Below are 26791 nucleotides of genomic sequence, written 5' to 3' on the forward strand. Positions count from 1 at the left end.
TCGCTAATATGCATACTCGCATCTACACACACTTGCTGGCACTTACTCATGTCTGCTCGCACTTAGTGTGCTATTGAAGGACTTTGCTTACGATGCAGTAAAACTTTAACTTGTGCGAGTTGTTTCATACTTGGATAAAAATGCAGCACGACTCAGACAAGAAGAAACACAAGGCTACATCAGCGCTTGTGATGTAGCTTTGTGTTTCGTCTTGTCTCAGTCGTGCTGTGTTTTTATCCAAGCCTGCTTATGAGTACCCACTCACGTTCATACTTCACTTCCACTCAAGCTCACCACACTCACTCGTGTCTACTCACGCTCAACTGGCACACCCCTTGTCACTCGCACATGCTCTCATTCATGCTTTTGAAGCGCGAGTGTGAATATGCTAACCTATGCTCGATGCAGCTGCATGTACATGTGTGGCATGTTAAATGTGCGATGTTTTTGCTGCTTTGCTAGTAAGTGCCAAGCTTTCTCGGTCCGACGTATAGTTCCAGTAACGTGATTTGAAATGCGAAAGAAAGCAGGCCAGAACCCATTTTACCTTGAGTTACCAATTTATGCAATACAGTCAACATCCGACTTTTTGGACTCCCTAGGGGCCCCAAAAACGACCGAAATATCGGGCAGTCAGAAAAAAAAATGAATGTATCTCTTTTATTGCCTGTGGCACGTTCGAAATAGCTCTGAAGGCCTGCACTTATTAGGGGTATCGGTGCTCGTACTCTATAACAGGAGACGGTGGGTGCACGCATTTATAAAATAAGGGATATATATATAATACACACACACGCACACACACGCGCACACACGCACACTGTGTATCATGACAGTTGCCCTTTTCACTCCTGGTATGCTTCACCGCGTAGCACTTCTGCATTGCAGCAAAGCCATCAGCGAGGGTTGCAAAGGTGGATTCGGCGCCATTGCTGACAGAGGCGAGTTCTTTCAATGAAAAACGCGGCACAGAACAGCAGGAAGCTTGGTAACGAACGTCGAACCAGCTAGGCCTATAGCGTTGCTTTCCGCGGTAGTGGCTACGGCAGCCATCGGATCGGCGCGTGAGAGCGGCAGTTCGAGGTTGCGAGATAATCAAAATGGCAGCGGTGCTAGCTTGGAGTAATGGCGTTTCGGACCTGCGGTCACGGCAAAATGTCCGGAAAATCGGGCGGCGAAGGGTTATTGCGTCCGAAATTTCATATGTTCTTATACATTCTCTATGGGGTACGTGGCGGTGCCGCGAAGGCGTCCGAATTATCGGGCATGTCGGGAAAATGGGTCGTTGACTGTTAGTAGCAATTTGTGTGATACAAAATGGTTCGCTGAAACTGAACCTTTCCTGCCGAATACAAAGCTGCTGGTTTGATTCCAACCCACTGCGGCTGCCGACCGGTTGGTGAGAGGGCAGCAGTCCGGGACTGCCAATCATGGCGGTTGTGTGAAGCTGATAAGCAATTAAGGCTCCTGTGTGTAGAGATTTCGGTGCTTGTTAGCCTTCCCATTGATTCCTATACCGAGATAATATTAATTCTGTTCCAATTCTTCTTCTTTTCGCACATTATGAGCGGTATGAGCTGCACTCCGCCTGCATTGAGCGGCCGGTTGTTTGTGGTTGACAAAGGAAACGAATCGAGCAAAAGGAATCGTGGTACTGTCTCGGCCCCCTAATGTTCCTCAAGAAATAAACACGAAAAAGATTAAAAAAAAAAGAACTGGCTATGCAGCCGACTGTCGTTAATTCGTCCCTTGCGGGACCGCCCGATTTGATTGAATTATCCAAGTGGTTTAATTAACAAACGGCAGCAAAATAGCTAAACTTTTTTATTGCTTTAAGCAGCATGTCATCGTCGACAGACTACTTCAGTACAATATTGAAATAACTATATCTGTTGTCGTTGATCAGTGGCCAAGAGACCTCAACGCTGTCGTCGGAGCTGACAAAATCGAAAGGAGAGACATCGCCTGGGGCATGGTGTAAATTGTAATCATCACTGCAACACGTAGAGGTTGCTACCTCCCCCACCCCGACATTTCTGTGCTAGCATGCAGCCTGCCCTCGCCGTACCCGGTAAAATGCATACCCCCTACTGAAAAAGAAGAAAAAAAGAATATTGACTACACCACTGCACAAAACATAAATTAGTTTAACAATAAAATTGGTCCTTAGGCGGTTGAACCGCGGTACAAGTTGAACGCAACGGCGCGGCTCCCGTGGCACAGCGTAAAATGGGGGCGCAAAAGTAGCGTTATTTTTCTATAACCCGGATTTGAAACACTAAGAATTCAGCGAGCTAGGCGAATCGAACGGATTTGAAGCGTGCTCACCTGCTGCCGACACCACCACGTGACGCGAACACGATCCAATAGGAACTTAGCAGGCAGGCTAGGTCACTCTGGAAGAGCCAAGAGCGACCGTTGCCATTTTTCTGCAGTATAGAGCGCACCTGCAGTTAATGCGTAGCCATTCATGCGAGTGCTCTCTGGGTTTTGTATTGTTGGCCGACAATCTTTCCGCCGTGTGATACGAGTAAACGTCACAGGATCCTCGTACGGAGCTTTCCGTCAAATCGCGAACCAGTTTCTCGCCTCTGGCGAACGTAGGGCCGTCGTAAGTTGCATGCCGTCTCGTTATTTCTGCCAGCGCTGAACAATCGAGTCGTTAAGGCATAGGCAAGCAGGCTTAAACTATTGCCATTCGATCAAGGCGCACTCTTTATCGACCGGCCGCGCTAAACCTATAATAACCGCCAGCTGAACGTCCGTGTGATGACGCGCTGCGGCATTTTGCCTGGTCTGTCGGCCATAACGTTGGCAAAGGCGACAGGAGTAACGAGTCGCATATTTGACCTGTGAATTTGCCAGCTTAGTCGCCGCCAATGGAGTCGCACTTCCTCAAGCTTCCTTTCGTGAACTCGTGTCCGCATACAGCGTACGCACCCGGTACTCACGATGGGCTCTTTGATGTGTATATATATATATATATATATATATATATATATATATATATATATCAGAGGAGTGACAACACCTCGTTGGTCGAAAAAAAAAATGGAACGTTCGCCGTCAGTACAAGCTTTGAAGCGCCAGCTTTTGAGTGCACAGTGGCTAGTTCCATTCTATACTACGGTGGCTTTCAATTGTTCGTTGAATGTCCACGAAACGTGAAAATGAAAATAGATTCTGCGCACCAGAGATCAGTGATGTCACTATAGGGGGGTGCGGTTGGGGGTGATTCTATGTGCAGCTGGGTAGTAAAGTAAGGGGGGGGGGGGGGGGGGTGAAATGGCAAAAAATTATTTGTTAAAGAAGCGAAAACACGCCGGACGCCTTTCGCTGAGTGGGCAATATGCGTTCACTACAAAAAAAAAAAAAAAAAAAAAAAAAAAGAAGAAGAAAAAAAAGAAGGTGTGTTGTAGGAGGGTGCCCTTAGCAAAGCTTAATGACTTAGGGTGCTTTAGAACGGGGAGTTAGAATAAAGATACATTAGAGACGTCGCCTCTGAGCGGGTACATACAATGCTTCGCAGATACACCTCCTTAGCGCTTGTTGCAACTGTTGTTCGAGATACAGTTGAACGCCCAATAACGAAGCGCTTGTGATGTCCAACATACTTCGTTACACAGGCCGATTCGTTGTAAAAGTCGATTTGTGGTAAAATGTTGCGCACCGTACCGCTCGCAGTAGAGCAGGCTATGGACGTCCAGCTTTAACATCAACTAAAGAGACACCCTGTGAATTAAGTCGATCATTTTCTTCCGGACACTTCATCCAGCGGAATGTGCAACTGCAGTCGACGCTATGACATCTATAGGTTCACGGCTTGCTTAGCGGTGAAATCCGGGAGGTACAGCTGCAGAGCACAGCAAGGCACAGCTGCAGAGCACAGCAAGGCACAGCTGCAGAGCTTTGAATGCCGCTATTATCTACCCGCCGCGGTGACTCAGCGGCTATGGTGTCGCCCTGCATCGAAGTCGCGGGATCAAATCCCGGCCGCGGCTGCCGCATTTCGATGGGGGCGAAATGCAAGAACGCCCGTGTCTCGTGCATTGGGGGCACGTTAAAGATCTCCTGGTGGTTAAAAATTAATCCAGAGTCCCCCACTACGGCGTGTCTCATAATCAAATCGTGGTTTTGGCACGTAAAACACCAGAATTCATTCATTCAATGCCGCTATTACCTGCTTCTTGAAACATTTTTTAGTTAGTCTGCAGGGTCATTGCTGCCTTCGTCGACCTTCGCCTTCATCCCGTCCTCGATGAGTTTGAAGATGTCGTCAGCCGTCATGACCGAGCAGATCATCACTTCGGTTGAAAGTAAAGGGGGAAGGGGCTAGCATAGCTACTGAGGTGTCCGCCTCTCCAGCACGATTTATTTTTCGGTGTCGACCGGCGCTTCCCGGTACGTTCATTGTAAACAAAGAAATCATCCCTCGGGAATGCCTATTTTCCTTCGTTGTACGGGGGAATTCGTTGTAGTGGTCTTCGCTGTATAGGGGCGTTCACAACAGGCCCGTAGCCAGGGGGGGGGGGGGGGGGTTGTCTAGGAGTCGACCCCCCCCCCCCCAAAAAAAAAAAAAAATTTTTTATCTTTCCGTGCTTTACCAAAACAATTACTGAAAAATAGGTGCTTTCCTCAAATAGTCAAGGCCTTCAGCAAGTGGGCCCCTCGAAAAAAGTTCCTGGCTCCGGGCCTGGTTCACAATATACATGGAAGGTGGAAATTCGGTCGGGACATAACAAATCCTTCGTTATAGAGGTCATTTCGTTGTATAGAACAATTCGTTGTAGAGGCTTTCAACTTTACTTCCCCATCGGGGCCGGCGGCGCTAGCGGCTAGTGCTAGATTAGCGTAAATTTGTGCTTCAATTTTCTTACGAAAAATTCAACGCTCAACTTGTCGCTATGCCACATTTATTGCTTTACGTCCATTTTTCTTTGTCTTTTGACGCTTTTCCCTATAATTATTCTTCATAATAAATTTTGACTAAACAAGCTGCATATTTTGCCAGCAAACCCTGAATTGGAAAATCGATAGTTGTCTACTTTTTCTTGTTTTCGAGTGCTTGTCTGTTTTTTGCCGTTAAAATATATGTATTTTCTTTTTTCATTTTGTTGCATTTCCAGCTCGGATGTTCGTCGTAGATAAAGCTACGGGAACAATTTTGTTTTTCAGGGTCTCTCTAAGGGGAGAATTACGTCCTGCGTGCCGTATTCAAACGCATCGGAGGCGTCAATCACAGGTCAGTGGTCCTCGTCCACATCGAGGCGGCAACAGTGATATACATGTACGTACTCCAGTCTACTATGGTCAAGCATTGAGCGATAACTAAGTGCCCCTCTCTGCCTTTGCTAGGCGGCCGACCAACCTTTATATATATAAACATTTCATGTTTTTGGAAGGAGCTTCCGACGATGGCTTCGTTAAACGCGGACTTTCGTTATATCGAGATAATAATAAACGCGACGAAATTTCAACCGGTGTGTATTAGCTGCGTCATGACATTATCCACGATACATCTGAATACAGTCAGATAATCGGTACCATTTCAGTGGTAATTTTTCAATTGGTCATACAATCGGACAATCGTTAAATGCTTAGAGGGGGGAAGCGAGCATGAAACTGACAGGGAGGACACTGCGCGTTTGAGAACCTGTCCTGTGTCTTCCCTGCCAATTTTGTGCTTGTTTGGCGCTATATCTTGGACTAAGGTCACTGGAACCCTGGGTTAAAGTCACTGGAAGTTACTGGAACTTCCAGTGAGGACGTCCGGTGTTTATTTCTGCCAAGGAAAATCCATGCATTGCCAGGTACCCGTCAGGCACCCTCCCAAACTAGCGCCAAGTTTCCTTCTGGTAGTCTACTTGCGAAACATAACGGGTATATTGTGGCCTCCGGGATCCCAGGCTGGCATTGGCACATCTCGAAGGTCATGGGTTAAGTCACTACCGAGGTGGAGGGGAGACGCGCGCTCTCGCTAGACAGGCCGTCGGTTAGTTTAGCACATTGCGCGATCGATGCTATAGATTTATGACTTCTGTTTGCATGTGCGACTGGCATATGGCCACGCGTAACATGGGGACGTACACACGATGGAGCTCTTACGCAGAGCGGTTAGTTCGTACGAACGGGCGCCTGCCAATAGTGAAAAGGAACATGTATTATTAGCGAAGGCTAATAATACATGTGACATTAGCTTCTTACGAATGTACGTACTTTGTGGAATCGGCCGGGCCTTTATTACCCAAGGCAGAAAATATGGCAGCTAGGCTAGAGCACACTTTCTCAATAATACTAAAACAAAGCAGAAGAAAAGAGCACTGAGTACAATTTTTTGTTTTTATTTTGAAGTTGAAATGCATTGCTTTCTTTTACAACAGACAGGAGGCAGTAGTCACAGAAAAGGTACCTGCCACGTATCGCTAGGCAATCAGATGGTAACAGAGTGATTCGCGAATCTGCTAGTCCGGAGTTCCCTTTACTTAAGCGTGAAAATCAGGTCTAAAGAAACATGCGTAAACACTTTTGTACATTCATGCACAAATATACCTTTGTACATTTCAAACAGTGATATTGCACACAGTTTACTCTACATGGGGTGTATGAATGGGAGGAAGGAAAATGACTAGGAGATAGTGTCACGTGGCAATTTTGAAGCCAGTTCATAAAAAAAAAGATATAAAGAAAGTGCTCATGGGGAAATTAGGCCCCACTACGTGATGCGCAAGCGGTAATTTATAGCCGCCAAGCGCGCGGCGAGGGCTGATCGTGACGAGGGCCTCACTAAACGCTACCACTAACCAAACGATGCTTTGAAAGGTTCGGCAGCCATGTAGGACCCATTTCCGAAGAGTCATAGCGTAGATGGTCCTTGAAGGAAATAAGGGGGGCGGCGTCAGAGGAGACTGGCTTGCCGAGGCTAAGCCGCCTGACGTCATATTCGCTCCAGGCATTTTAACGGTCCCCGTGTTGTAGAAAGCCCGGCATCGATGTCGGCGTTGGCGCGCCGGCTGTCGGTGGCGGAGAAAATCATCCCAAACCACCCCGACCTCGCAGGCCCTTCGCGTGGTGCAGAGGCGTTAGTGAACAAAATTGAATTTCTCAAAGTAAAATTCGTCAGAAAAAATTGTAAAGTACGACTTAACCACAACCTACAGACATGATAGCGTCGGACTGTAATTTGAATCTACGAGAAGACATTATTCTGTCACGAGGAAACTCAAACACAAACCCCTTTTCTAGCATTTCTACCATACCAACAACGGCGCGCAGAGGCGAAGGTGGAGAAAAAAAGAAAGTTGCAGTTGCCGGGAAGCCTGACAAGCATTCAGGGATCTTTGAATGCCATCGCGTTCGACTCTTAAAGGCGAAGCTTAAGCGCCCTCCATTTTTTTTCCTTCCTCCTGCTTGTATGTGTTGTTTCCATCGAGTGGCAGTGACTATATACAGTTACGCCCGCCGCTATACCATGTGCGGCTCTCGCGTCGTCGCAGGCCCGTGTCGAGAGGTCCAGCAAATGTCGGCAAGCGCTCGCCGCCCCGCCTGGCGGAGCTCTCCGAGTTCCCGCCATTGGGCGAGTCCGAGGCGAACAGGCTGTCGGAGCCGATGTTCGACGAGGAAGGAATCATCGAATACGTACGCGACGTGTACGGCTTCGTCCGTTTCAAACGGTATCCGAGCGAGAGCGCCTGCTTCCACAGGGACGACGAAGCCAGGTAACTACAGAGATGGCGATGACGATCGCTAATGGCATAGCCTTTGAATCGGGGTGGCGACCAATCGCCACCTAGGCTGTTTTGAGCTATACTTACGTGTTACAATATCGCAATTTACAATTACAGAAGGAAACAGACGAAGGATGCCAGAGACAGTAGTGGGACTTAATTGCAATTTTACATTGAAATGTAGAAATAATAAAAGAACTCCCTTACATCTTGAAGTATGCTATCGCATACTTAGATAGGGCCGTTGCAGTTTTCTAGAGATACTGCAACAGTGACTTATAGAATGTGTTATCCATAATTCACCTTGCTGATTTCCACTGTTGACCAGTTATTGCTACAATCGGCTTTGAAACCAAGAGCTTTTGAGATGTTAACTTTCGCTACGATTCTGGCTGGCTTGGCTACCTTAGCACTCTAGCACAATGGTTTGAGTCGTCTCCGGACTGTTTTCTGCAGCAGACACAGGTCCCACACTCTTGCGAATAAGTTTGTGCCTTTATGTTTTTGTACTCGTGTAGCCAGGTGGGGTAATAAGATACAAGGCACTGTTATTTGGGTTATACGAATTACCTGGGTGACACGTGTTGAGCGATGCCTGTGGACCGTTATGTGCCGTTATCTGACTTCACATAGAAATTAGTTACGGGCTGGACGTGTGTTGCACTTACAAATTATGCATGTCGAGTGATTGTATAGGTTTAACGGATACTAAAACTTGCACTGAGCACTTTCAAATATTTCAGTATGCTTCTTTTCTAAGTCAATCGGAGAGAATGTAGCCACCTTCTGTTCCAATCAGAGTTGACAAAAGATGTCGAATTTGATCATGTGGCCGGATATATAACAGTGTTCGATCGGGATAATGCAGCGATTTTTTTTTCAATTCTTCTCTTTTTCGTGCTTCATCATGGGTTCGAGAGTGGCGCTCCGCTTACGTCATCACAATAATCGGCTGATTGAGTGCTGTGGATGATGACAAGGGACTATAGAACCAACCGAAAGGAATCCTTACATTATACCAGCTTAGAATATGCATGCCTGGTACATTACTCTTTCAAATCTTTCAAAGCCGTATTCCTATTCACGGTATTTGATGAGAAAAGGTTTACTATTGATTACTATCGGATAAAAAATAATTAGAGCCCCAGTCCTCTTAGCATTCCACTACTTTAAGAGAAAGAGCCGGAGAGCTTCTCTTGTTGCATTAACTAGTTTGTGTTCCATACCACGGTTTCATGAGTACGATGATATCGGACAGATAATTTGTACAACCTCGTACGGGGAAGTCTGATTTAGAACCTGCCTGCAGTGCTGTGGCCCATATGGTGTTCGGTGCTGAGTGCTCCTGTGCAGATTACCTCAGCCAGATGAGTCTACAGTCGAACGCGGACATATAGAACCCACATATAACGAATTATTGTTTATAACGAACAGCAGTAAAATCCCATTGAAAAGTTTTTGTATAAAATGTTTGTTTTTTATATCGAATTACCTATATAGCGAACTTTTTTGTGATCCCCTTCAGATTCGATATATCCGGGTTCAACTGCACAACGATCATTACGTAGGAGCCACACGCAGTTCTCACAGAAGGGACGAGTGTTGGCAATTTAGCGAATACCTTGCTTTCCTTCCTTTAGCGTTGCTTAAGTGACGAAGTTGGGATTATGGGGTAGCCGGCTGAAACGTATATAGCATAGCTTCCCATGCTTCCATATATGTAATCTTGCAGTTGACACCAGACATGGCGATTTCTCTGCCTGTTTCGCTGCGTTACAGTTAGAAGCTCGTTAAAGCAAAGTCACCTGTGCGCACTTGCGTTCTCTCGCAGGTACCTGGGTCGACGCGTGAAGTACGCGACGGACGTGTTCAAGGTGGGCGACGTGGCGCGCTTCGACGCCCTGCCCAATCAGCGCACCCAGGGCGTGGCCAAATGGCGCGTCACGGCCGTTCCACTACGTTCAAGGGGTGCCCGGCTGGGCGTCGCCAAAGCCGTGCAGGTAGGCGCGCTGTACGACGAGGAGTACTTAGTATTACTTGGAGTTTCGGTGAGCCTTTTCTGCCCGAAATTTAGCAAAGCGGTCGGAGCTATATTCGGGTACAATTTTAGAAGGCACCGGCATTTGCCCCTCGAAGGCGGATGCACGCGAGCCTCCACCAATGGGCGCGCACCCAGACTGACGTCATGAGTCGGACGGCCGCTGACCTCGCCGACCCAGAACATGACAGCCCGCGCTTCGAGCTGGACCGATTCGCGTGAGCGGGACTATATCTTTAGCTGCGGAGGCAATCGGCTGCCGCACTTCGGTCATCTTGGCGGGGCCTCTCCTGCCTCTTAAAGTTGTACCGGAGTGCAGTCACAAAATTGTTTAGTATGACAGGATACACAGTCCTACGTGCCGTTGACAAAATGGATAGACAGACAGGCACAAACAAGAGTTTAAAACACGCAGACAAAATTAATGTATGAATCATGCTTTCATATTTAAGATCATGTCACTGCATGGATTCGTGTTGGGGGTCAGCCTGGACGCGACAACATCGGTTTTTGTCCCTAAGTCATCGTTATACGCCGGTGTTCCTGTTTTACAAGTTGTGTGATTGAGACACCCCGCCGTTTTTTGTTTTGTATTTTGCAGGGAATGGGACAGTGACGAAAACGACAAATCGCGCGAAATGACGGGTTTGCACGGCGTCGTGGATCGCGTCAAGTCAGAGTACGGCTTCATCCGGTTGGGACCTCACTCGGCGCCCGCGGCCTTCTTTCGCGTCGGCGTCCTGGAACAGTCCATGGAGAAGACCGTCGACGACGTCAGCGAAGTGCTCGCCGTCGGCGACCTGGTCCGCTTCGACGCCGAGCTGAACCTCAAGGATAACACGTCGGCCAAGTGGTGGGTCACGTACGTCCGGCCCGTCTCGGCTTCGAGCCCGGCTGCGCCTTCGCGCGGCGGCGTCCCTCGGCTGAAAGAGCTAGGCAAACCATCCGGCAAAGAAGGCCCTAACGGTACTAGCAGGGGGCCTCGTGACGCGGGCGTCGTTCTCAACAACGGCGACGACTCCGACGACGACGATTCCGACGTCGACCAGAACTCGTGGCCGTCGCTGAAAGGAAACGAGAAGAAGATACTTCCCTGGAGCTACGCGCGGTGCGCTGCCAGAGCCGTGGCCTCCGAAGGCATCACCGTGCCAAACACTTCTGCGCCAACGAAGGCGCCTCCAGCTCCACCACTGACGTCCACCGTTTCCAAGATGACGTCCTCCCTCGCTCGGCCGTCGGTTCTCGTGTACCGCGGCGCCAGAGGAATCGCGAAGCTTGTTGACGGAGGTGCGGCGATCGAATGCGAAGTCAGGGAAACCACCGGCCTAAGGCGGGTCAAACTGGGAGACGACTGCCCGTTTTACCGGAACGGAGTGCGATTGCAGGCGGACGGTGGTGGAGTCGCCAAGGCGCTCGGCGAAGGTGACCAGCTGACCCTCGACTACGCCGTGGCCGCCGACGTCGCGTCCCCGAAGAATGCGGACGTCCACTTGTTACCTAGCCTGGCAAGGAGAGAGGCCGAGCGATGTGCCTAACTTGAGCCTGGAGCTGCTGAGGAGAGTGTTGAAGGCTGGCTGCGACCAGAACAGCGAGAAGACTGCCCACACTGACGTCCAGAGGGGACTCCGGGAAGTGAGTATAGCAGCCCTGTAAAAGGGGGCGGCCACTTTGTCTTTGGAATTCAACTTCGATCGTCATTGAATTAACCCAGACCGTACTGAAGTTTTCAAGGACGATAGAGGTGAGGCGCTTACGCGCCGATGTTCATTCAGACGCCCTTGATTGCAAGGTCGGTGGTGGTGGCGGTTGTGACGATTGGCGGTTTTCATTGGCTCAAGGGAAAGGTTGGACCAAAGAGTTCCACTGCGATGTTTAGATGAGAGCATGAGGTAGTGATGGTGTGAAATAATAGTGTTTTATTTCCTTAAAACGATGTGACCACCCATCTCCATCCTCGTCTCCTATAAGTTGTCTAGAGGGTCGCAGGTTCGGACAACCAGCCCGAGGCCATACTGTTTGCGGTGGAGGAGGATTGAAAAGCTTCCGTGCATTCAGGTTTAAACTCGCTGTAAATTACATCGGAAGATCGGAATCCTCTTCAACAGCGTACTTGTCTTAAGGTACAGCTTCGTGATGTAGCTATACATTAACTAATACTGACTATTACCGAACACTCTTTTATTTGCTGTACATTAGCATAGGAGGTCCCGGTTGCGGTTCCTAACCTTGGGACCCTCCTTCTGGACATTCCCCTATATGTATCACTCCTGTTGTATCGGTAATAATTAAAGATTGATTGAATGATTAATCGATTGACTGTTTCATTACAGAGCGAAGAAAGCAACAGGTCGTCGTGGGTCCACCGAAAGCAGCTCCAAGAGCTCGGACGAGGATGGCTCGGACGTTGTTGGTGAGTATACGGGGCAGCAGGTGACGGACACACTAGTGTCCTTCGCACTGGCTGTAGTTAATTGGTCACGTTGTTCTAGTTGAGGCGGTCAGTTAAGATGGAGGTAAATCTCAGCTCTTTAACATAAATAAAAAAAATCGCTTTCGTACGTATTTATACATTGTACTTATATATTATACAATGTACTTACCAATTAGGAGTGCCTATCATATGGCGATGATACCACTTTATACTCATCTCAGAACACACCAACCGCTCTAGAAGCTACACTAGATGCTGACTTCTCCAACGTCCAAACGTCCTCTCCAACAGCCCCTTCCTGGGTATGTAAAGCTGGAAAGGGGCCTTCAAGGGTTAATAAATGATGATGGTGATGTGGTGTATCCTTAAACCAACTGGGCATAAATTTAGTTAAAACAACGTTTGTACTTTTCTGTACTCGACCGAAAGTAATAGTAAATCCCATGACGGTTTATAGACATTCATTATCTGAAAAAGTGAAATTTCTTGGTGTTATCCTTGAAAAATACTTAAATTACCAAAGTCAATTCGTTACTGCATAAAGTGTCATTTCGCATTCATGTTCTCATCGAAACACGTGCGTATTTTGCGTCAGATATCTTTGGTTCATTCTATATGTAGACATTTAACATACCTTTTCTCTACATGGAGAAACACATATTCTGCTCACCTCAAGCGTTTAGAACGCCTTTAAAATCAAGCAGTAAAACTCATGACGTTTAGACCGCCGCGCTGCCATTTGCTGCCTATTTAAAGCTTCTTGGTATCCGACTCCTTCGGCACTTATTTAAAGTTTCGCTTTATTCATCATGACGTACCTGCAGATGTTCTTTCTTTATGTTACATCGTTAACTGATTTTTTTAACGGGATAACCTCATTTTACCCAAAATCACATCAAATTCTGGAAAGTTCACACTCAGATTCTGTGGTTAGACAGTTTGGAATTCAATTCCTACAGGTATTACCTCTTCGTTGTGTTCCTTTAAGCGACAATTAAAAATAAAATTATTAGAACTGCCTTCCCTGATTGTTTTCCGGACGCATGTCCTGTAGTAATTGTACTTTTAAATTTTCACGAATTATGCAATGTATAAATTGCTTCGCTCTTGCTTGTTTATATTGGATTGAAGCAAACACGTTCGTGTTATATCGTTATCACTTTCATAAGTTATATGATCTTGCTATTGTGCCTCTTTGCCTCTGTTAGCTTATGATAGTGAAATATTTTTTTTGTGAGCGCAGTTCTTTATTTTATGATTTTGTCTTGTGATCTTGTAAGTATATATCATTACGAAGTATGCAATCTCTTGTTGGATGCATCCTGTTGCTGTTTATGTCATTATCTTGTATGCGTTGTGAAACAGTAGGTCCCCGGACAGTTCTACTTTGGAACTTCCTAATGTACTGTTGAAAAAAAAAATGTATGCTAGTTTTTCTTTAGCACTATAAATAATATTCAAACTTCAAAGTTCATCATTATCATCAACTACAAGGAATGACTAGTCTTGCCAAAGAGTGCTGCGACGTTGCTTTTTTTTTTCGGCCCACAGTTTTCGACAAACTGGAAATAAACTGATTGGTCTATCTCGCGTGTACTCCGTATTTAAGTGGACCGTGAGCCGGACAGAGATGCGTTCAGTATAGGCAACCGTCGTGTCTATTCGAATCAAAGTTTGCTAAAGTTAAAATGGCAAAGTCAAGTTTTTGTCACTGTTCAGAGCAAATTTTTGATGTAGACCATTCCATTTTCTCCGTTTGCTTTCTTTTTTTTTCTGTCTTATTTTTTATTTTTTTAAATTTTCAGGTGCAGCACCTGCTCCGAAGACAACAAATGCCCCCGTGCTTTCGGTAAGCGTGATTAACGTCTTAGGGCCCAGAATGACTCCCGTTTTTCGAGAAGCTGTGATTGTGGTAATGAGCTGGTAAAAAAAAAGAGAAGAAATTCGTTGTTGTCGCAAAGTGTATGATCAAGTCGACATGATATGAACGATATTGTAGCGTCTTTTTTCTTTTACATCGTGCAGGATATTTCAGAATTGCCTATGGTAGAAGCATGATTCTAGTCATTCAGCCGGATTACTTAAAGAGGCGCACATGCACGATAAATCGAAATGCATAATCGAACAATCAGCATGAATTGACTAATTAACTTTTTCAATTTATTACTTTACGGCCCATATTGCAATTCACGAAATGTAGCCCATGAATTCGCAAGGCATATCCAGAACATCGTCATCTGTCTTGCTTGCGTTTTATTTCTTGAAAACTTCCGCTTACTACTTTCCTGTGAAGAACGCTATGTCGCGCTGATAACGCGCACGCCGATCGTAACCTGGAAGCACCGGGCGCGCAGCGTTAAAGAAAATAGAGGCACGTGAGAAAGACGACAAATATTGTTGTGGGACACGGATACGCCTCAAAGGGTTGCGAACTGTTTTTTTTAGAATGCATATTTGTCCTCCAAACAAGATATAAGTTGACAGGAAGGTGGATGCTTGATGCGAGTAGCTGATATCGAACAAGGAACGCTTGTTTACTATTATTTTTCTGTAGATTCAGTATGTTTGTATGTTTGTGGTATGCGGGTGGAGTATTTCTCAACTGTGCATTGGGATAGCCGGCTTTTAAGTAGCCTAGCTTCCCAGCGTTGTGCAGTTATTAGAGAAACCACAACAATGGAGCCGACGTTTCGGCAAGCGCACTCGTCTTCGTCAAGGCCATGCGGTCAAGGCCATGCATACTTGTGTTAAGGCCATACACGTGTTAAGACCATACATGTCTTATATAGCTTCGTCAATGCCATACATGTGTTAAGGCCGTACATGTCTTATTAGGCTTCGTCAAGGCCATGCATGGGTTAAGGCCGTACATGTCTGATGTGGCTTCGTCAAGGCCATACATGTGTTAATACCGTAGATGTCTTATGTGGCTTTGCCAAGGCCATACATGTGTTAAGACCGTACATGTCTTATGTGGCTTCGTCAAGGACATACATGTGTTAAGGCCGTACATGTGTTATGTGGTTTCGTCAAAGCCATATATGTGTTATGTATATACCGTGGTATACATATACGATGCAATACCATGTATTAATAATTATAGCCCATAGTCATACATTTCCTTTATTGCATAGATTGCTACAATTTACAGAGACGATCGCTCGCAATCGCGATAGCGCGCTTTGACCAGTGACCTCTAACAGAGGAACTTATTTTAGAATGCCGACATCACAAGCCATTACAGCGGAGGGCGACGAGGACATTGTTAGTTTTTTAGGGCAAAATATTTGGAGAAGCGGCTGTAGCCTGAACAGAGGCTTTTAGTGCTACAAGGGCTACTGTGCTGTGCAGTGACAGTATGCGATGATGGGGACCGACTGTGGTTGTGTATCTGTGCTTCCTTTCTTTCTCTATCTCTTCTTTCCTGTCACTTTACCTCCCCCTCTCCTCTCTCCTCAGCGTGGGATAGCAAACCGAATCTTCCCATCTGGTTAACCTCCCTGCCTTTTCCCCTTCTTCTTCTGTCTCTCTCTCTCTCTTATTGCATAAAAATAGGAAGGTAGGCCGCTTTGTATCCGAAGTAGACTACTCAGGTTAGAATGAAGAGATAGAAAACGAGGAGAAAGTCTCAAGAAGCACTATGCACACGAGCATGCCATAAGCAGACAATCAAGGCAGAAGTTCGCAGGAAGATGGAGATCTGAAGTGATCGACAGGTGGAGGAAGCAAGTGAAGTCTCAGGCCAGAACCAGCGTTTCGACGAGGGAGACTCGTGTTAATAAGGGCTACAACTGTTGTTGTCCTGAAGAAAACAAGTCCCCCTTGTCGAAGCGTTGTCTCCAGGCTCAGACCTGACAGTGGCCTTGTTCGGCCACTGTCAAGCCAACGAGGCGTTGGTCATGCACACAAGTAGCGCGCCACTGCAGTCATCAGCACTGTAAGAACGCGCTAGTACAGTTGAGCGCCTCTACAATGAACGCCTTTACAACGAAATGACCATGCATAACGAATTAATATTTCTGCCCCGGTTATGTTGTGAGCTATGCGGTGCGCGACTTTCACAACGAAGTGATCCTGTATAAAGAATGATTTCGGAGGCTCCTAGCACTTCGTTGTAAAGGCGTTCGACTGTATTTGGGACAGTCCTTCCGTCCCATAGGGAGGAGCCACGTAAGCCCTTTCATGTAATACATGTCTACGGCACACGAACTTATGCATAAGCCTGGCAGCGGAACCTTGGGTCGCAACCTCCTGCCGTTTCTACTTTTCAGGAAGACGCCTTGGCCAACGTGGCTGAAATGATCGCGAAGAAGCTGTCCGTGCTACTGGAGACCAACTACCGTGAGAAACAGCTGGAAGAGAAGCAAAAGCAAGAACAGCTGGAGAACCAACAGCAACAGCCGCAGCAGCAGCTACAGCAACAGCCACAGCAACAGCCACAGCAACAGCCACAGCAAGAGCCACAGCAACAGCCACAGCCACAGCCACAGCAACAGCCACAGCAACAGCCACAGCAACAGCCACAGCAACAGCGACAGCCGCGGCAAAAGCAGCAGAGAAAGAACCCTGGTAGCCCACCTGGTAGTCCTGTGCCCGTAGGTACTTCCATGCCCGAGAACTTCTCCATCTGGAGCCTTGATTCTGACGAAGTGCAGGTGACCCACCTGTGAAAGGCACCTGCTAGTTGCTGATGTCGAGTCAATGGCGCAACGAAAATCAGAGATCCATCGCATTGTACTACACAGGCGGCTAGTGACCATCGTGCACGAGTTGTCTGTAACGCAAGCGTTAAAAATACGCGCTTATTTTCGGCCGGTCGCAGGAAGCGTTTCTTGGGCGTGTCGTATTCCGGCTAAGAACAAAGATGGAAGCACTTGGGTCAAACGAGACTCATTAGTGCGATGACTTAGGATAAACGTAGGTGCTGGTTTAAGTCATGTGTTGCTCTGTACACTCGCTCTTCGAAGAGTTCGATTTGATCATTTTTCTTTCCTTTTTGTTTTAGACAACGGCTACGATAGGGCGTTGAGGAGGGCGCAGACTTCATACACTATGTTTGGCTGCAGTTTCTCGTGTTACCTGATAAAGCGGTAGGTTTGTTGAGGCTCGATCGATTAATGAATTTGTAGCAGACCTTTTCCTGCCCCACATAGCCGTCGTCTTATGGTGCTTAGATTAGTTTTGTTTTTTCTAAGTTGCTGTACTTACAGTTTGCAGTACTAACTCGGCAATGAGTAATCATCGTCTCTTAGTAATATGCGCTCGCGTAAAGCAATATACTACTACTGCTACGTGCAGTAAGCAAGATGTACTTTCTAAACTACGTGAGCCGGTAGTTTGTGGACAAAAAGGAAGGAACAATAGCGCACGTTATCACGTCAAATAACTTAAAGCAGCGCGTACACATAATGGACCCACCATGCAACAGGTTGGTTACACCTATACTATACTCCTACTGTACTGTGCTCTATGTCGAACTCCAGAAGGAAATCACACACAGAACGAAATTTACGCGAATCCATGCTTGGAATTTCTGCGTATGCATCTGCACATTCACCGCGCAATTAAATCGTGCACACACTGAACAAGTTAATAAACAGATGCTGAGCCGAGTGAGTGCAGAGTTTTTATTGCTTTCAGAAGCCTCTTAATCATCGATATCATCGTCGTCGTCGTCCTCATCATCGTAACACTGCAAAAAGAAAAATATATTTACACTATTTGGGGCGCATCGTGTCCCCAAACAGTAATCGACATCTGTCTTGTCCGCATGTCCTTTAACGCTGCGAGCCCGGTACTCCCTAGTGACGAAAGGCTTGCGCGTTATCAGCGTGACACAGCATTCTCGGCAGGAAAGTAGCGATGCGTTGAGATTTCAAGAAAGGAGACGCAAGCAACGCAGATGGCGATTATTATTGTTTGGGGACACGATACAACCCAAAGGGTGTAAACCGGTTCCAAATCCACGCCCCATACGGTGGCGCCCTCTGGATTTCAAGTGCGGATCTTAAAGGCGATGCTTTTGCTGGTTGAAAGCGGCGGAAGCGAATTTGGGAGCCGGAAACCGGTCACTGACGTCGGGTTTTGGACACCGCTAGAGGACACCGCCTATTGCCCTCCCTTTCTTTAAAACTCTGCGCTTGCTATACTTTCCTGTCAAGAATGCTATATATACATATAGGTCAGGCTGATAACTCGCATGCTTCTCCTGACCATAGAAGAACCGGGAAAGACAGACAAGGTGATTTGTTTGGGGACAAGATAAAGCCCCGAAGGGCGCAAACTTCTTAGAACTGCTGGTGGTGTTCACATCACTCTCCACATCCGCGTTGCTCAAAGGCCATGCCTTTCGCCTGCTGCGTTTGCTGGGAGTGACCGGCGACGTCATGGCAGTCATTTCTTGGACCTGAGCGTTTTATTCCGTGGTTTGACGCGCGCTTTGTTGCTACCCGCTTCACTCTCTATTTTTATCACTTGCCGCTCCGAGCGGCTGATCCCGGTGATAACGGTTGCGCGCCGTCATCGCAGCCAATGACGAAGGGCGCAGATAACGATAACTGAATCGCACGAAATATACGGCTCTATTATAGCTGGTCGCCATGCGCCGTTCGCGGTGAAGTTCGTCGCCGGGACCGTCAAACACGGTCGAAGTCAAAACGGTCCAACGCGTGGGAAACGTTTCTCGAAGCTTCCAGGCCATGCTTCCAGCTGCCGCAGCAGAATCGCCATATACCACATCGCCGACTCTGTTCCACGTGTCGACATGCTGCCAGCACCGTCACCCTCATCGCTACGCCGCCATTGTTGGCCGGTCTACAAAAAAATGTGAGAATGCCTTCAACTATTTCACGCATGCCGTAAAACACGGATGCTTATGCGTGTTCTGTCTTTCGTGTTTAATTAATTACATGTTTATAGATTTCGTCGGTTCGTGCCGCTTCTGTGCAGTGCAAAAGTTAAGGGCGTTTTTAGCGTCTTGTTTTGTGTACGGTTTCGAGTGAAATTAAACAGTCCTTTGCGTTGTGCGAATAGTGGATTTTGATGTTCTCCTTAACCGACAGGCTGACTTTCGCATATCCTCACGCTTACTAGCGCGGCACGTCATTTGACAAACGTAACACACATTTCAGTCCTTTTCTGAGCGTTTACGACAAGCGAAGCTTACCGGCGTGAAACGCTGAGGAACGTGGCAATGCTTTCGGTTTTCTGAATGCTCATCACACGCGACTGAGCTTGCGACCATACATTTTTAGTTTTAGTCGATCATAAATTGGTACCACATTGAAAACAGCGCAGAAGGCATGAACTTTCGTAGAAAACGCACGCGCGCACGTACGCTGATTGGCGAGCGAAGGTCTTATTCTGCACCCGCAAAAGACATGACTGACTCCGCGTCTTTTCCGCTGTTAACCATCTATAGCCAAGCCAGTACCTTACTGATAAAGTGGGGGCATGCATGCTGTCCATGACACATCACTTAGTAAATGAAGGAAGTAGACAGAAGGCGTGATTAAACTGGTTTCGTAAACCTCTTCCTGACCACTTCCTTTTTGTCACTGCGCAGAGTAGCAGGCTGAAGGAGTCAACCTCAGGCTGAGCTCTCTGTCATCTTAAAAATAAATGTATCCTCTCTATGAAGGGCGCAAAGGGTGTACGGACAAATGGTATCAATAGATAGATAGATAGATAGATAGATAGATAGATAGATAGATAGATAGATAGATAGATAGATAGATAGATAGATAAAAGTTAGGCGGCATGTCACACTCCTGTAACAGGTGAAGGCGAAAGCCATGCTGCACACTTGGTAATGCGCCGTCTCGCATCGTCGCGTTGCTGCTTTCGCAGTTCGGCTTGTTCGGCTCGTTTTCGACGCTTAGCTGCGCCTTCGCGCGCTGGTGTAGCGGGGTAAGACTCGCGCCAACGACATTTCTCTTCGACTTTACGTTGCATCCTCTGAGCAGGGGATTGAAGCGTATGCTGTTCTGTGTGTTGTATGGGTGATTTCAATGAAAGTATGCGCTGCTCGCTTCACCATGCTGAGCGCCTGTACGGCGGGGGTACGAGTCATTGCATTTTTTGCTTGCTAAGAGGTGTGTGAGCTGAGAAGGTCACGTGTTTTCTTTTGTGCCACTCGACTAGGCGCCGCGTTTCTATACGTCGTATGCCTGATTCCAATGAACGTATGCACTGTTCGCTTCCCTTTGCTGAGTGCTTGTCGCCTCTGCATTACCAGAGAGATGAGCCATTGCATTTTTGCTTGCTAAGGGGGTATGAGCCATTGCTGATGACAATTTTTGTACCATTGGACCGGCCAATGCGTTTTTTAAGGCCACCAAGGCATGAGACACTTAAATCTTTCGCATAAATAAATAAATAAATAAATAATAAATAAATAATAATAAATAAATAAATAAATAAATAAATAAATAAATTGCATGCGGCGACATAATCTGGAAGTGAGGACTGCAGTCCAAACTTGAACGTTGCGAATACAGCAGCGCATTTGCAAATGCCATGTCTACCGCCTAATGGTTATAGGGTGAAACTAACATTATTTTTTCTTTCGCCGCACCTTTTTGTGCCTGTAACATTTGTTCACGGGCGCACTCGTGTACGTGTCTGATTGTGACGACGCCTGCAGCCATCGTGTGTCAAAGAGGAGTCAAGGTAGAGGCTGCTGGCCCGAACCAAACACTCGGGTGCAATTGGGATGTTGGGAGGAAAAGGCCGGATTTATGGTTTAAATAAATACTCTTTTATTATCGTTATTTTCTCGCTTGTCTTTTTTTTTTTTTTTTCATTCTTGGCTGGCGGCCCGTCTGATCTTGTAGAAGCCGTAGCCGAACAGCGCCGCAACTGCAATGCCGACGCCCATGAATATCATGAAGAAAGACAGGCCGGTAGCCTTCGCTGCAAGAAAGGAAAGACAAAGAAGTGATTGACTTATCGATTCCTCGTTGATCGAATTAATAAAGCAAATCATTTCAGGGGCTATGAGAGATGCCACAGTGACGAAGCGGTACGGTCCGGATTACTTCGATCACCTGGGGTTGTGGCTTGTTTGTTTGTTTCTTTGATAACTGCACAAACAAAATAGTTTCTGCTGTCTTCCAACCTGGACGGTGGGTAGAGTTGACGATAGAGTGCTGCGCAGCCGCGAACAGCTCATGCGGGAATACGACGATGTTTGCCCGTAGTGCACGATGCTCAGGCGTCTGTCAATCGTCTGTCAGCCTATTCTTGCCACCTTCTGTGCGATTGTCGTCGTCTCAATGCGCGGAGAAATGTCCTCAGCACCACGCTCGACCAGATTGACAACCGTCCCCCTTACGGAAGCCAGCATTCTTGGACCCTGGTCCCAGCCGACGTCATTACGAACTACTTTAAAAACGCTATAGTGTTCTTTTTAGAAGCAACGGGACTGATCGAAAAGCTATGTGTGCGAACTGATGCGTTCCCATTTTCTTTATCCTCTCGTTTTCATATCTTTTATTGCGATAGCAATTATATGGACATTCCAAAGCAGATTTCTGCCGTCGGCGTCGCCGTCGCCGTCGCCGTGAGGTTCTGTATGAGGTCAACGGCGATGAAATCGTCGCCGCGCTCCGGACGCTGTATGTGCGAGTGAAAGGGCGCGAGGGACGCGCGCTTTCACGGGGAGCGAACGCACGTCGGAGAGCAAACGCGCGTTCTGCGCCGTGTTCCCTGAAGGATTGAATAATTAAGCGTCTCTTTCCTCCTTTCCATATATAGAGAGCAAACGCAACTTTTTCCGTCGCGCGAAAGGGTGTGGGGGGACGGGAGGCAGGGTAGGCGACGTTTAGCTGCGGCACCAAATACGTATTTATATATAAAACGCCGCGCGCATTCGGTGCGAACGCGGGCAGAACGCCGACGGCGTCGACAACAGTTCTGCGCGTTGCTGGTGCTGCTGCATGTCCAAGTTTATACAGCTGATAAAACTACTATACTTACTCCGTATAGCTCTCTACTAATTTGCTATCGCAATTGGTGCTTCGCCTTTCGGGTGAAACTGCGACAAATTTTTCTGGCCTTACCACATCCCCCTGCGCAGAGTAGCCAACCGGACACTCAATCTGGTTAACCTCCCTGCCTTTCGCTTCTTGTTTTATCTCTCTCTTTATCTATCTCTCATCAAGGGACACTAGCGGAAAATATTGAGCTAGATCGATATATTCTTCGTCTAGAAGCCTGTCATGGTTTCCTGTGTGGCAGTATGTCACTTTTTTGCGTAGAAAATTGCCGCCAAAGGTCCCTCGTTGCTGTTCCCCAATTTGGACCACCCGCGCAAAAAAAAAAAAAAAAAGGATGAGTTGACGTAATCTCAGGAAACTGTTTTATCGAGCAAACTTGTGCCCAGCAGAACAAGTAACACTCGGAGCACAATGACAGCATCGAGCACACTTCTCGGTCGTCAAAATCTGATCGACGGTTCAAATGCGTCGGTTATTTATACATAATTCATCATACGTTCGCGCGTACACTCTAAAAACAGTTGCACCCTTTGGGGCGTATTTTTGCCACAGAACAATAATGGTTATCTGACTTGCGTGGCTTTCCTTTCCTTAACGCTGTGCGCCCGGCACTTCTCGGTCACGAACGACAAGAGCGTTATCAGCGTGACACAGCGTTCTCGACAGGAAAGTAGCAAGTGCAGAGTTTTCAAGGTAGGAAACGCAAGCAAGACAGATGACGATTATTGTTGTGTGGTAAAAATGCACCCCAAAGGGTGCAACTGTTTTTAGAGTGTAGTCGGTGATACGTGCTCGTCTAAGTTCCGGAATGCACACCATTATAACGCTTCGCGCATGCGATCTGATTACAGACAAGATTATTTCGTTGTAGAATTGCCGCCAACGCTCGAGAAAGTTCCGGTACACGAAAGCGCTCCTTGTGCCGAGAGATAACTTTGTAACAGCGTTAGCAGGTGAAAAGCGGGTCCCGGAAAAACGCAATGTACACGTGTGGATATGCTTTGTTGCTGGAAAAGGTGACGATCGTATAGATAGCTTTCACGTGACGTCACAAACGCCATTTTTCACCCAAACTAGGCGGCCACGGTGGCGTCAGTGCACCATATCAGCTACCAGTAGATCGTATTGCTTTTTTTTTGGATGGCGAGTGCGTTTCACTAAATTATCACTGTTACCTAATTGAAACCCGTTGCAAGACGCGCCTGTTCTTTTATCGGGCTGTCACTTTTTTGGTTTTGTTTACGCAGCTTCTCGACATATTAGCACCTCAAGATAGGCGACCACGATGACGTCAATGAAAACTACGTATAGCGAACAGTGGACGTTGCACTTAGATGAAGAAACAGAGAGGCTCTTTTTATTCTCGAAAAGTGGAGGGGTTCACCTCGCGACACACCTATGGCACATGCTATATTCCACGTGAATGCGGCTGTAAATGAAATGATGCACACACGGGATAAACGACGGACACATAGCGCACACAAAACACTCACAACATGCGGAGTTATCTCGTTGAGACCAATGTGTCTCGCAGAGAAGTTGAAAGAGAATAGAGAGTTTTAGATTAGGGGACGCAAGCGGCTTGCGTATGTAAGTACTAGGGGGCCACTGGTACTACGCAAGCGCAGACCCATACGTCTGCGCATGTCGGCGCAGACGTATGGGTCTGTGCTTGCGTAGTACCGTGGTACACCTTGCGTAGTACCGTAGTACACCTGCGCATACGTCTGCGCATGTCTGCGCATACGCAGTACCGTCCCCTAATCTAAAGCTCCGTAATTCGTGGCGCGGATGCGCAGGAGGCAGTAGTTCGAGGACAAAGTAGGCGTGGATGGTTCAAGGCACGATCACTGAGATACAGGGTGGCTCTTTTACAAAGTGCCGTGTGCGAACCCATATTATATACGTACCATTGCTGTGAAGTGCCTCAGGCGCTCTTGCTACTGGGGCGTTGTCTAGAGAAAAAAGAACATGGAGGTTAGTGAGCAGAAAATCCACGCTAAAATTAAGAGACTGGGTATGTGTCCTGCTGTTTATCTGTAATCACGTACGTTAAGCACATTTTGTCTTTATTACATGACGCAGAAATCGTAACGACTAGCTATAATTCGCTGTTACATACGTTTCTAGGTTCCTGATAAAATTAATTGGCAAATATTACTAAAGCCACCATGAAGCGAAGACAGAAAGAGAAATGAGAACGAGATGGTAAAAATCTATACTTCTTACTAATGACTGGTTATAGCTGCTCACCTACCGTGAAAACAGCAGACGTATAGAAGTGAAGCGGACTTGCTTGCAAATCAGTGTTTTCGAATGGGCCAGCTTTAAAGCATAGAGAATAATAATAATAATAATAATAATAATAATAATAATAATAATAATAATAATAATAATAATAATAATAATAAATTGTGGCCACCGTAATTCTCGAGAACCTTAATATACCGCCAAATTTGATTTTAACGTGACCGTCACCAACGAAAGCTAGATGCTAAGTTCATAGAAAAACCAAAAAAGCGGCAAGCTCTTGCTACCCTCTTCAGTAACTAGGAAATATGTTCCTTAAAGAGCTTCCCCACATTTCTGAGGAACATCTACGCCACTTCTTGTTCCGTGTTATCCGGCGTTTACACCCTTCACGAGCCCCACGTTCCGAAGACCCAAGTGCCGGAAACGAAGATGCTACGGTCGGCATGTAGTAAGATAGCTGGTAAAGTATCTGGTGATCAGTCATCTCTAAGACACACCACATTGGAGGCCCAAATCCTCATTTTACATATCGGTGAGAGCTGTAATACCATTCTACAAAACCTGAAGTCGACAGAGCTCTGCGATCCTTTATAGATTAGGCGAGCACCATAAAGTATGCGCACAAGTAGTGCTCTCTCTCTCTCTCTTTGCCCCTTTATCCTCTCTTCTACCAGTGTAGGGTAGCACACCGGACGTGCGTCTGGTTAGCCTCCCTGCCTTGCCCTTGCTTTTCGCTCTTGACTCACGTTTGTTCGCTAAACCATGCCGAATGTTTCTTTCTTTTCTTTTTTAAACATTTTGCACCTCTTCATAGCAAATCATTTAACGCTGCGGAGATGCCAAGATAAGTAGACGGGTCCGCACTCACAGTTTCCCGTGTAGTTGTAGGAGTTGCAGACGGGTGACATGACTCTTCCGTAGGGTCCCTTGTCGCCGTCGTAGAGCAGGCAGTCGCCCTTTCCCAGCTCCCGCTTGCCGGTGCAGTGGTCGAACCTGTCGCAGCGGAAGCTCGCTTCCCAGCACTGGCGCGCGCACTCGGCCTCGGACACCTCCTTGATCACCGTGCGCGGGGTGCCCAGCAGGCGGACTCGGCGTTCCTTGCGGTAGTCGCTGATGTGCTTGCCTGCGACGCCGGGAGACCAGCGCGAGGCCGCGTAGCAGAGAGAGAGCGAGGGAGAGAGATGATAGACATATAGATAGTTAGTTAAACAAAGAAAGAAAGAGATAAAAGAAAGAAGGCGCAGTTTCGCCCGAAAGGCGAAGCATCGATTGCGATAGCAAATTAGTAGACAGCTATGCGAAGTAAGGATGTTAGTTTTATCTGCCGTATAAACTTGCAAACTTGCTAACTAAATTAGCAAGCATGGTGTCACGCCCGTACAGGTAAACATGAACACATCTCACTGGATGACCGCGGAAAGTCGCTGTCAAAACGCTGGAGTGAGGAAGCGCGGCCGCAGCAGCGAATGAATTGACCTTCGGGCTGGCTCTCGCTTCAACGCGAACTAAGTGTCGAAAGCACAGCGCGTACGAAGCTACCAGCACTCGGCGCACTTAGTCCACATCGCAGATTGCTTTCAAGATATGGCGCCCGCGCGACCGCGCCGTGCTCAGCAGCCGCCGAGTAGAACGTCTGTATTTTAACACTTTGCGCGTGCGAACCTATGAACACGTAACTGACACACTAATACAACGCGCAAGACAAAGCACGTAACTGAATCGTCACCGAGTCAAATCAGTGCGTACAGCGCGTACAGCGCGTCGTAATTGCAGCCTCCGCGATCAACTTCAGAAACATTTTCAGAGCTAATTGCAGAGGCCACGCTCCGCTGTGCTGAGTACGGTGAACGCCACCTAGGTGGCGTTGGTAGTGCTTCTTGACGCCAGCGTCCCTTCGAATGCTGGCATCGAGGCGTCGTAGTGCTGAGACCACCGAAGCGTTCACTGTCGGTGCGCGTTAGTGTCATAATGCAGTACTTCTCTTTTCTGCTCGTAGGCGGCGGCACCGCCCCGAGCAAGAGCGCGGGTACACGGAGGAGTGTTAGATATATAAGGCGCGTCTGTGTAGCTCTCTGCAAATGCGTTTGTGGTGCAATGGGTTAAACGCTCGGCGATCTATCGTCGCGGGCGAGAGGTCGTGGGTTCGATTTCCAAATTTTGCATGTTTGTAAACAGCTTCTATAGACGCGTAAGAAAGCGGGAATAAACGTTGTGAGCAGACGACCCTCCCCTCGAGATTTCAAAACTTCCGCTCAGCTTCCATGTTGTTTGGACATCAAATTAGGCCGCATCGTTGGTATCTAGCCTCTAGTTGGTCGGGATTTTTCATGGCGGCGTGATCACACAA

At 47.3% G+C, this 26791-nt stretch overlaps 3 protein-coding genes across 3 annotated transcripts in view; 2 read left to right on the forward strand and 1 right to left on the reverse strand.

The window, feature by feature from the left end:
* Window positions 1–7495: 7495 nt before the first annotated feature.
* Window positions 7496–11400, forward strand: LOC119466164 (uncharacterized). Its single transcript, XM_037726659.2, has 3 exons — window positions 7496–7715; window positions 9556–9724; window positions 10364–11400. Exon 3 carries the CDS (start codon window positions 10401–10403, stop codon window positions 11295–11297), a length of 897 nt encoding a protein of 298 aa, XP_037582587.1. The 5' UTR covers window positions 7496–7715; window positions 9556–9724; window positions 10364–10400; the 3' UTR covers window positions 11298–11400.
* A 246-nt stretch (window positions 11401–11646) lies between these two features.
* On the forward strand, window positions 11647–17785 carry LOC125940868 (uncharacterized). The gene is made up of 4 exons (XM_049657499.1): window positions 11647–11651; window positions 12093–12172; window positions 13999–14042; window positions 16465–17785. Exons 1-4 carry the CDS (start codon window positions 11647–11649, stop codon window positions 16861–16863), a joined length of 528 nt encoding a protein of 175 aa, XP_049513456.1. The 3' UTR covers window positions 16864–17785.
* Window positions 17786–20920: 3135 nt separating this feature from the next.
* LOC119466419 (uncharacterized) overlaps window positions 20921–26791 on the reverse strand; it is a 46593-nt gene continuing 40722 nt past the window's right edge. Inside the window, exons 22-24 of the mRNA XM_037726932.2 lie at window positions 25313–25567; window positions 24102–24146; window positions 20921–21106 (exon numbers count right to left, since the gene is read on the reverse strand). Coding sequence (XP_037582860.1) covers window positions 20994–21106; window positions 24102–24146; window positions 25313–25567 — 413 coding nt within the window. The 3' untranslated portion in view covers window positions 20921–20993. The remainder of the gene's footprint in view (window positions 21107–24101; window positions 24147–25312; window positions 25568–26791) is intronic.

This window comes from Dermacentor silvarum, chromosome 10 (assembly GCF_013339745.2).
Source record: "Dermacentor silvarum isolate Dsil-2018 chromosome 10, BIME_Dsil_1.4, whole genome shotgun sequence".
NCBI classification, from domain to species: Eukaryota; Metazoa; Arthropoda; class Arachnida; order Ixodida; family Ixodidae; genus Dermacentor; species Dermacentor silvarum.

Bases quoted from the DNA above. Each gene is read 5' to 3' on its own strand.
- LOC119466164 (XM_037726659.2), top strand. From the start codon at position 10,401: ATGACGGGTTTGCACGGCGTCGTGGATCGCGTCAAGTCAGAGTACGGC.
- LOC125940868 (XM_049657499.1), top strand. The intron at 12,173-13,998 runs GTGAGTATACGG...TTAAATTTTCAG, and splicing joins GGATGGCTCGGACGTTGTTG to GTGCAGCACCTGCTCCGAAG. The intron at 14,043-16,464 runs GTAAGCGTGATT...TCTACTTTTCAG, and splicing joins CAAATGCCCCCGTGCTTTCG to GAAGACGCCTTGGCCAACGT.